This window comes from Portunus trituberculatus, chromosome 8 (assembly GCF_017591435.1).
Source record: "Portunus trituberculatus isolate SZX2019 chromosome 8, ASM1759143v1, whole genome shotgun sequence".
Lineage (NCBI taxonomy): Eukaryota > Metazoa > Arthropoda > Malacostraca > Decapoda > Portunidae > Portunus > Portunus trituberculatus.
The window spans coordinates 1163515-1175000 of NC_059262.1; the positions used below are offsets into that span (position 1 = coordinate 1163515).

The following is an 11486-nucleotide window of genomic DNA, read 5'->3' on the forward strand; positions in this document are numbered from 1 at the left end:
GTATTTACCTAATTGTAACATACGGGAAAAGAGCTATGCTCGTGTTGTCCCGTCTCCATATCTATTAATGTCCAGCTTTTTCTTAAAATCATGAATATTCCTTGCGTTGACCACTTCCACGTCTAAACTATTCCATGCTTCCACCGTGTGTGTGTGTGTGTGTGTGTGTGTGTGTGTGTGTGTGTGTGTGTGTGTGTGTGTGTGTGTGTTTCTCTCTCTCTCTCTCTTTCTCTCTCTTAATACTTGTTGTAAATCTGTATTCTGTGAGGTGGTATGTTAAACATGCACACACACACACACACACACACACACACACACACACACACACAGTACAGCAAGAAAGGACTAAAGAAACACAAATGCATGGTCAGTACAGGAATATGAAGAAATGATAAGTGATACAGGAACATGTCTGGAAGAAATGTTGGGTGGCTGTGAACGAACTATAATGATGGGAGATTTTAATTGTAAAGAGGTGTGTTGGGAGGACTGGTCAATGGAAGGATCAGAGACAACATGGGGAAATACACTATTGACACTGGCAATGGAAAATGTGTTAACTCAGTGGGTCAAAGAAGATACTAGGTTTGGAGGAGAGGGAGCATCGTCAAGACTGGACTTGGTCTTTAGTACAGAGCCAATGGTCATTGAGGAGATGAGGGTGGAGTGCCCTTTAGCAAAGAGTGATCATGCAGTTTTGGAGTTCAAGGTGATAGACGAAGAGAAATCTAGAAGAAATGAAGAATATAAAGTGGGAAGATGGAATTATGCCAAGACAGATTTTGGAAACCTAAAGAAATTCTTTCAAGAGACAAATTGGATGAAATTCAAGAGTGCTAAGGAGCAAATGAAAAGTGGAAGGAATTTATAAAAATATACAAAGAAGGTGAGAAAAATTTGTACCAATAAGACAACATAGAGAAGTTGGAAAGCAGGACTGGTTTAACGATAGATGTGAAAAGGCTAGAACAAGAAAAGAGGATGCATGGAAGAGGTGGAGAAGGAAAAGACGGATTAAGCAGTGGGAAAGTTACAAAAGAGCAAGAAATGAATATGTGTTGATTAGAAGAGAAGAAAGAAAGAAACAAGAAAAGGATATAATTGATAAATGTAAAGACCAACCAAGGCTTTTTTACAGACATGTGAACAACAACATCAAAAATAGAGAAAGTATTGAAAGTTTAGAAGTAAATGGAGTATACAGTGAAGATCCCAGGAAATGGCAGAGGCTATGAATGGATGCTTTCGGAAGGTATTCACAAAGGAGACTGCTTTTGACAAACCACTGGTAATGGAACAGAAAGGGATTATGAAGGAGTTTCAAGTAACGGTGGAGGAGATCAAGAACATGATGGGGAGTTTAGAAGTGAGAAAAGCTGTGGGACCTGATGGGGTATCAGGATGGATTTTAAGAGAATGCAGGGAGCAATTGGCAGAAAAAGTTTGTGAAGTAATTGATGCCTCATTAAGGGAAGGCGTAGTGCCCCAAGACTGGAAAAGAGCTAACATTGTCCCAATCTATAAATCAGGTAACAAGAGAGACCCATTGAACTATAGACCAGTGTCACTTACAAGTGTGGTAGCTAAGATGTGTGAGAGGGTGGTGAAGACTAGATGGACAGACTTCTTGGAGAAAAATGACATACTTTGTGAGTGTCAATTTGGTTTTAGGAAAGGGCGTTCATGCACGACAAACCTGATATGTTACTATTCGAGGGTGATAGATGTAATACAGGAAAGAGATGGTTGGGCTGATGGAATATATCTGGATTTAAAAAAGGCCTTTGATAAGGTACCACACCAGAGACTGATCTGGAAACTTGAAATGGTAGGAGGAGTGCATGGCAGTTTACTAAAATGGATGGAAGACTTTTGGTAGGAAGAGAAATGAGAACAATAATTAAGGACAGACCATCAGAATGGGGATTGGTGGAGAGTGGAGTTCCACAGGGATCAGTGTTGGCACCAGTAATGTTCGCAGTCTACATAAATGACATGGTGGATGGGGTGTCCAGTTATGTGAGCCTATTTGCAGACGATGCAAAATTGTTACGAAAAGTGAGATGTGACAAAGATTGCGAACTACTCCAGGAAGACTTGGACAGAATATGGAAATGGAGCTGTACATGGCAAATGGAGTTCAACACGACAAAATGCAAGAAAATAGAGTTTGGCAAGAGTGAAAGAAGAATCAGGAGTATGTACAAGATAGGAAATGAAGACATAAAACCAGTCATGAAGAAAAAGACCTTGGGGTGACAATTACCAATGACCTATCGCCAGAGAGACATATAAACAAAATAATTGGAGAAGTATTGAACTTATTGAGGAACATAAGAGTGGCGTTCGTATATCTAGATGAAGAAATGATGAAGAAAATAATTACTGCAATGATAAGACCGAGGCTTGAATATGCAACAATACAGTGGGCTCGAACTTAAAGAAACACATAAGGAAACTAGAGAAAGTACAGAGGGCTGCAACGAAAATGGTGCCTGACTTAAGAGATTTGACTTATGAAGACAGACTGAAAAGAATGCAACTTCCAACCCTGGAAAACAGAAGAGAAAGGGGAGACCTGATAGCAATATACAGAGTGATGATTGGCATGGAAAAATGGATAGGGAAGATCTGTGTATGTGGAATGGAAGAATGTCGAGAGGGCATGGGAAAAACTAAAATGGCCACTTATAGGAGAGATGTGAAAAATACACTTCCCTCATAGTGTCAGCACAATAGGCTCACAACCGAGAGGAATATTCATGATTTTAAGGTTCGAGTTAATAGATATGGCGACGGGACAACATGGGCAAACCTCTTAATGTACAATTAGGTAAATACAATTAGGTTGAGGTAGCAGCAAGTAGGTACAGGATGTAACTTGAGGGGTTGTGGCCTCGCTTTCCCGGTGTGTGTGGTGTGGTCTCAGTTCTACCTGAAGATTGGTCAATGAGCTCTGAGCTTGCTCCATAATGCAGAAGGCTGGCAACCGTGAATACACACATACACACACACACACACAGACACACACACACACAAACATTCACTAAGACAACACAACATGAAATAGTACAAATAAAATAGAGAATGATGTGAGGAAATATGGTGAGGTGAGGTGAGGTGAGGTTAGTGACGCACCCTTCAGGAGACTCAGCTATCACGTCCTCCACCTTCTCATAGGTGTCCTTGACGGTGGGGAACCTATGGAGAAAACACACAGATATACACAATGACACTACTACAACTACTACTACTACTACTATTACTACTACTGCTACTCTGAAACTTCCTGCCTGCTTCTGTATTTCCTCCTTCCTATGACTCAAATTCTTTCAGGAGTGAGGCTACAAGATGCTTATCCTTCAAGTGACACAACTACTATTACTATCACTATCAAAAGCAAACAGAAGCAACAACAACAACAACAGCTACTACTACAACTACTACTCTGGAACTCCCTGCCTGCCTCTGTATTTCCTCGTTTCTATGCCTCAAAATCTTTCAGGAGGGAAATTTAAAGATTCTCTCTAACAATTAACAATGATTTCTGATGCTTTTTGGGGACTAGCACCTCCGTAGGCATTTCTGTTCCTTCTTTTCTGATATAAGAGTGGAAAACTAACAAAGGGCAACAAAAACGATCAGTGGAACCATGTGTGCTTTGGGGTCCAAGGGGTCTCCAAGCGCACTGGTTCGAATCCTGCCCACAGTCTGAGTGTAGGTTGGGCTTCCTCACTCAGCCTAGCAGGTGAGCTTTGAGATAGGAGGTACCCCAAAAAGTATACCCTTTAGCCCAAAAATTCCCATGAAAAGTCCACATGGTATAAATAATAAAAAAAAAGAAAGAAAAAAAGAAAAAAGCCCACGAAATTCCCAGCTGATAATTTTTGAAACAGTTTGGTTTTGTTGCCTCTCCTTCATTAAAACAAACTATCATTACAACTATTAAATCTACAACCACCACTACCACCACTACTACCACCACTACCACCACTACTTACTCTGGGTGGGTGACCATCTCCTCCTTCTGTGAGGCAGAGTATGAGACAGTCTGGGTGACGGTGGAGGTGATGGGTGGACAGAAAGGCTTCACATGGTCCTCAATCATTGCCACTGGGCCGTACAGGTGGGCGTAGTGCTCCCTGTAACATACACACGCACATACACACACGACCAAGTGGATAATGAGAAACTGCTCCTGAGAGAAGAATATGACAGTCAAAGCACAAGATTGCATAGTAAAAAGCTGAGGAAAGGAAGATGTCTAAGAGATATAAAAATACAGTTTCTCGCAAAGATGTGTTGAGACATGGCATAGTCTGAGTGAAGAAGTGGTGTCAGCAACGAGTGTGCATAGTTTTAAAGAAAAATCGGATAAGTGTAGATATGGAGACGGGGCCACACGAGCGTAAAAGCCCAGGCCCTGTAAAACTACAACTAGGTAAATACTAAGTACACACACACACAAATACACACACACACACACACACACACACACACACACATTTAGTATAGTATAGTTTCCCTCATTCTAGAGTTCCCTTCTCTACACCGAACTCTTTATATATTTTCAGTCTAACCACAGCAACATTAATAAGCCATTTACTACTATTACTTATTATTACTACACACACACACACACACACACCGCGTAGTGTAGTGGTTAGCACGCTCGACTCACAATCGAGAGGCCCAGGTTCGAGTCCTGGTAAGCGGCGAGGCAAATGGGCAAGCCTCTTAATGTGTGGCCCTAGCAGTAAATAGGTACAGGATGTAACTCGAGGGGTTGTGGCCTCGCTTTCCCGGTGTGTGGAGTGTGTTGTGGTCTCAGTCCTACCCGAAGATTGGTCTATGAGCTCTGAGCTCGCTCCGTAATGGGGAAGACTGGCTGGGTGACCAGCAGACGACCGAGGAGGAGGAGGAGGTGAATTACACACACACAGACAGTATCTTCTAGTTCCCCTCAATTTACTGCTCACTTTTCAGTCTAACCAACACTACTATTGTTATTTGTGTGCGTGTTATGGCAGAATCATTGTCACTGTTATGTTTAAAAAGATTCTGGTGATTGTATTTGTTCATTTGTCAAGACTTCTGAACTTTTATGGGTTTTTTTTTGTATCAATGCTATAAGTGAACCATGGATTTCCCCCTCTGTCTCTTCCTCCACTTCTCTTCCTTGCTCCCTGCCTCAGACACTCACCTCCTTCCTTACATACTATTCCCTCAACCTCTCTCCTTCCAGACACACTCTTCACTGCTCCCTCCTAGACACTCCCCTCTTCCTTCTTCAAACCCTTCCCCTCTCTCTCTCTCTCTCTCTCTCTCTCTCTCTCTCTCTCCCACAGATATTCCTCTCCCCTCTCCTTCCCTCCCTTAAACACTCTTCCTTTCTCTCCTTATCTCCTCTCCCAGATGCTCTTCCTCTCTCCATCCCTTCCCCTATTCCAGACACCTCTCTCTCTCTCTCTCTCTCTCTCTCTCTCTCTCTCTCTCTCTCTCTCTCTCTCTCACAAATACCTCTCTCTCTTTTCTTCCTCCTCTAAAAACACCATTCTCTCTCATTCACTCCTCCATTCCCTAGATACCTCCTTTTCTTTGCCTCCTCCCTCCAATACACTCTCTCTCTCTCCCCCAGACACTCACGAAATGGCGATCTTCTCAAATAGTCTGGTCAGTTTGGATTCACAGGTGGAGCGCAGGAACCACTTTCGTAGGTATCGGTCGTTGTAGTGGATGATCAGCTCCTGTGTGGGGTGGAGAGCAGTGGAGTAAGGGTAGTGGAATATATGAAGGATTTAACCCATTCAGTACTATAACACATTTTCATATTCAATCTGGTTACTATTTGGTGATTTCATACAGCTTCAGAAACTTATGTAGGGGATTAAAATAGTGAAGACTGTGGCCATTAATCTTATGACCTCCATAGACCCTTCCCAATGTCAATAAAATGGTCTAATGGTACACAAATCTCAAGGTAAAAATATGTCTCAATACAGAAGGAGTTAAAATAGTGAAGACTGTGGTCATTAATCTTCTGACCTCCACAGACCTTTCCTAATGTCAATAAAATGGTCTAATCACACCCAAAACTCCCTGTAAAAAATGGGTCCCAGTACTGAATGGGTTAAACCAGAAGGAAAGGTATTGATGTTGTGATGTTTGAGTAGTTGTGAAGGTTTGTAAATGTGGAGGAAGTTGAAAAGAGAAAGGGAAAGGGAAGATGTTGAGGTTAATGTAATGTTTTTTGTCTTGTTTTTTGTGTTATAATTGTAGAATATACGGTATTTAGCCTCTCTCTCTCTCTCTCTCTCTCTCTCTCTCTCTCTCTCTCTAAGTAGAAGTCTCAGATACCAAAGATAAATACAAAAAAAAAAAGGGAAAAGCAAAAATAGATGAAGAAAATTGGAGAATAAGAGTGAAATGAAGAAAGAGGCAATAAAGATCAGAAGAAAATAAAAAAAGAAAAAAAAGAAAGAAATAAGACATGAAAAAACAAAACTAATCAAGAGAGAAAGAGAAAGAGAAAGAGAAATTAAAATGAATGTAGCTTTTCCTTTATGTCACCACTACTACTACTACTACTACTACTACTACTACTACTACTACTACTACTACTACCACTCTCACCCTCAAGTAGAAGTCCCCATGCTGGCCCAGAATCTCCTCCACGCCGGCCATGATGTGGTCCATAGTTGTGTCGTTGATCTCTTCACTCAGGTTTTTCTTCCCTGAACTGTGCTTGCGGATCTGCAGGAGGCCCACTAGAGGCTTGACGGTGGTGCCCTGTGGTGGTGATGGGGTGGTGAGGATGTGGTAGAGTGATAGGTAGTGATCTGTGTGAGTGTGTGTGTGTAGAGGATTTGTGTGTGGTGATGTGGTGTATAGGTTGGTGTGTGTGTGTGAGGGTGGGGTTGCTGTGGGTGGTGTGTGTGTATGTGGTGGGAGGTAGTGAGGGTGGGTGGGTGGGTGGGTGGTTGTGTATGTGTGTGTGAGTGTTGAAATATTGTACATTAACTGAACAATAGCCTGAATACACATACATATACACTGAAAGAACCAAAATAAGTGTTGTTTAAACATTGAAAAGATTGGTTTTCCACACAAGACAGTGGACATCTGGAACAGCTTGAGTGAAGAGATTGTAGCAGTAGAAAGTGTGCATAAATTCAAGGAAAAGTTGGATATAATGTAGACACGGAGACAGGTCACTAAGAGCCACGCTCGAACCCTGTAAAACACAACTAGATAAAAACAACTACATAAATACAGACACAAAGATACACACACAAAAATAGACGATACACACAAACAGGCACATGCACCGACAAACACAGGTCGATAGACACAAAGACAGGCACACAGACAGACACACAGAGATAGACACACAGACAGTTGCAAAGACAGAAAACACAGACATACACACACAAACACACTGACAGACACACACAGATAAATGTAAAGACCAACCAAGGCTTTTTACAGACATGTGAACAACAACATCAAAAATAGAAAGTATTGAAAGTTTAGAAGTAAATGGAGTATGCAGTGAAGATCCCAGGAAATGGCAGAGGCTATGAATGGATGCTTTCGGAAGGTATTCACAAAGGAGACTGCTTTTGACAAACCACTGGTAATGGAACAGAAAGGGATTATGAAGGAGTTTCAAGTAACTGTGGAGGAGATCAAGAATATGATGGGGAGTTTAGAAGTGAGAAAAGCTGTGGGACCTGATGGGGTATCAGGATGGATTTTAAGAGAATGCAGGAGCAACTGGCAGAAAAAGTTTGTGAAGTAATTGATGCCTCATTAAGGGAAGGTGTAGTGCCCCAAGACTGGAAAAGAGCTAACATTGTCCCAATCTATAAATCAGGTAACAAGAGAGACCCATTGAACTATAGACCAGTGTCACTTACAAGTGTGGTAGCTAAGATGTGTGAGAGGGTGGTGAAGAATAGATGGACAGACTTCTTGGAGAAAAATGACATACTTTGTGAGTGTCAATTTGGTTTTAGAAAAGGGCGTTCATGCACGACAAACCTGATATGTTACTATTCGAGGGTGATAGATGTAATACAGGAAAGAGATGGTTGGGCTGATGGAATATATCTGGATTTAAAAAAGGCCTTTGATAAGGTACCACACCGGAGACTGATCTGGAAACTTGAAATGGTAGGAGGAGTGCATGGCAGTTTACTAAAATGGATGGAAGACTTTTGGTAGGAAGAGAAATGAGAACAATAATTAAGGACAGACCATCAGAATGGGGCTTGGTGGAGAGTGGAGTTCCACAGGGATCAGTGTTGGCACCAGTAATGTTCGCGGTCTACATAAATGACATGGTGGATGGGGTGTCCAGTTATGTGAGCCTATTTGCAGACGATGCAAAATTGTTAAGAAAAGTGAGATGTGACAAAGATTGCGAACTACTCCAGGAAGACTTGGACAGAATATGGAAATGGAGCTGTACATGGCAAATGGAGTTCAACACGACAAAATGCAAGAAAATAGAGTTTGGCAAGAGTGAAAGAAGAATCAGGAGTATGTACAAGATAGGAAATGAAGACATAAAACCAGTCATGAAGAAAAAGACCTTGGGGTGACAATTACCAATGACCTATCGCCAGAGAGACATATAAACAAAATAATTGGAGAAGTATTGAACTTATTGAGGAACATAAGAGTGGCGTTCGTATATTTAGATGAAGAAATGATGAAGAAAATAATTACTGCAATGATAAGACCGAGGCTTGAATATGCAACAATACAGTGGGCTCGAACTTAAAGAAACACATAAGGAAACTAGAGAAAGTACAGAGGGCTGCAACAAAATGGTGCCTGACTTAAGAGATTTGACTTATGAAGACAGACTGAAAAGAATGCAACTTCCGACCCTGGAAAACAGAAGAGAAAGGGGAGACCTGATAGCAATATACAGAGTGATGATTGGCATGGAAAAAATGGATAGGGAAGATCTGTGTATGTGGAATGAAAGAATGTCGAGAGGGCATGGGAAAAAACTAAAATGGCCACTTATAGGAGAGATGTGAAAAAATATAGCTTCCCTCATAGAAGGGTGGAAGCATGGAATAGTTTAGACGTGGAAGTGGTCAACGCAAGGAATATTCATGATTTTAAGAAAAAGCTGGACACGGGACACACACACACACACACACACACACACACACACACACACACACACACACACACACACACACACACACACACACACACACACACACACACACACGTACACAGACCTGGATAAAAATGGTGCAGAGAATGACAGCTAAGGTGGCGGTGACAAAGATGCGCCTGGGCGGCAGCGACTCATCCAGCATGTTGACTAGAGAGAAGGCCACAGCACCCCTCAACCCCCCGTAGGCTGCAATGAACTGCTCCTCCAGCCCAACCTTCTTGATGCGGTAGTTGTTCATGATCCCCGTCAAGAAGAACACCCCTGGATACGTTAGCTTAGGTTAGGTTGGGATGGGGTGGGATGGGTTGGGTTGAGATGGGTTGGGTTTGGTTAGGTTAGGATTGAGATGGGTTGGGTTGGGTTAGATTAAGGTTGAGATGGTTTAGTCTAGTCTAGTTTAGTTTTTTATGTAAGAAGGAAAGTTTAGTTCATTTAGTTTTATCTAATACAGTATTGGCTTTTCATGGGAATTTATGGACTAAAGGAGTTTAATTCAGCTTTGTTTTATTTGAGTTGGGTAGTTTTTTTTTATTTGTTCTGTTTGGTCTAGCTTGGTTTGGCTTGGCTTGGCTTGGCTTGGCTTGGCTTGGCTTGGCTTGGTTTGGTTTGGTTTGGTTTGGCTTGACTTGGCTCAGCTTGTCTCAGTTAGGTTCAGTCTCAGTAGGTTCAGCCACATCAGGTTTAGTTGGGTTTGGCTTTCCTTGGGTTGGGTTTGGGTAGGTTTGGCTTGGCTCAGCTCAGTTAAGTTCAGTAAAAAAGGTTTGGTTTGGCTTGGTTAGGTTATGGCAGAGTGGTGAGTTAGTGGTGAGTGTGCTTTGTGGTTAGGTTAGCGGAAGTGCTACACCCTGGACAATTGCTAGGCACACCACACCATGAAAAGTAACTACAACCTGGAAAATTATTAGGCACACCACAGCACAGTACAGCATGCAAAATAATAACACTGGACAATTATTAGCCACACCACAGCACAGCACAGCACAGCATGAAAAATTATGACAACCAGGATAGTTATTACGCACAGTGCAGCACAGCATGAAAAATTACTATACCCTGGACAATTATCAGGCACACACCATGAGAATAAGGCAAAATCAATAGCAACTGCATATGCATTCCTTCAACCATTCCCCTTAACACTTTGGTCCTTGACGGAGATGAGAAAGTACTACCCTCACTTCATCAGAATAAAAAAATAAATAGATAAAATAAAACAATAAATAAATTAGAAAAAACAACAATAATAGAATAAAAGAAAAAAGACCAAATAAATAAAGAAAAACAAAAGAAAACAATAAATAAACAAAAAATAATAAATAAAAAGAGAACAGAAAAAAAAAAAGAGAACAAAAGAAAGCAAATCAATGAAACAAAAGAAAACAAAGAATAAATAAAACAAAACAAAAAGAAAATAGATAAACAAAAGAGAAAGAAAACACACACACACACACACACACACACACACACACTCACCAATGAACCTGTATAAGAAGCAGAGGAACACGGACCACAGGACAAAGCCGGTGTGCCAGAGGTGGTCGTCGCTCACCAGCACCATCCCCAGGAACATGAAGATCACTGTCTCACTGGTGGCACTGCAGGGGACACCACAAACAGGGACAAGCTTTACCAAACATCCCACAACATCTCAAAATGTGGTTTTCCCTGTAATCCTTAGTTATCCTTCTTCATCTCCTTCTCCCCTTTCTCCACCATCTAATCTTTCTCTTCTTCACAACAAATCTCTCTCCTTTTCTTTCTCCTCCTCCTCCTCCTCCTCCTCCTCTTTTTCCTTCTCTCCTTCAAAATAAGTAACTTTCCTTCTCTTCCTCCTTCTCTTTCTCTATCATCTACCCATTTTTCTCCTTGAAAACAAACCTCCTCCTCCTCCTCCTCCTTTATCACTCCTACACTGAACCCGTATGTTTGAAAGCACCCTGAAAGAAGAAGAAGAAAAAAAAGAATAAATAAATAAATACATGATAATAATAATAATAATAATAATAATAATAATAATAATAATAATAATAATGATAATAATAATAATAATAATAATAATAATAATAAAAAAAGAAAACAAACACCTGGTGGGTCTAATTTCCTCACAGCACCTGCCCACCTGCCTGTGTCTCACCTGGCCATCTTGGTGAAGTATTTGACGGTGGTGTACGACTTCTGTGAGATGTTCTGGAAGGCGTAGTGAGCTTGGATGAGGCCGCACACGATGAGGCTGTGAGGGAAGGAGACAGTTATCATCATTATCATTATTATTTTATTTTTATGT

General features: G+C 41.3%; 1 protein-coding gene across 6 annotated transcripts in view; it reads right to left on the reverse strand.

Moving 5' to 3' along the window:
• Positions 1-11486, reverse strand: part of LOC123500187 (sodium/hydrogen exchanger 2-like) — an 86109-nt gene that overhangs the window by 29542 nt on the left and 45081 nt on the right. For all 6 annotated transcript variants that reach the window (XM_045248975.1, XM_045248973.1, XM_045248972.1 and 3 more), the window contains 7 exons: positions 11337-11432; positions 10676-10797; positions 9264-9463; positions 6634-6789; positions 5647-5747; positions 4002-4142; positions 3139-3201 (listed from right to left, as the gene is read on the reverse strand). In XM_045248975.1, coding sequence (XP_045104910.1) covers positions 3139-3201; positions 4002-4142; positions 5647-5747; positions 6634-6789; positions 9264-9463; positions 10676-10797; positions 11337-11432 — 879 coding nt within the window. The remainder of the gene's footprint in view (positions 1-3138; positions 3202-4001; positions 4143-5646; positions 5748-6633; positions 6790-9263; positions 9464-10675; positions 10798-11336; positions 11433-11486) is intronic.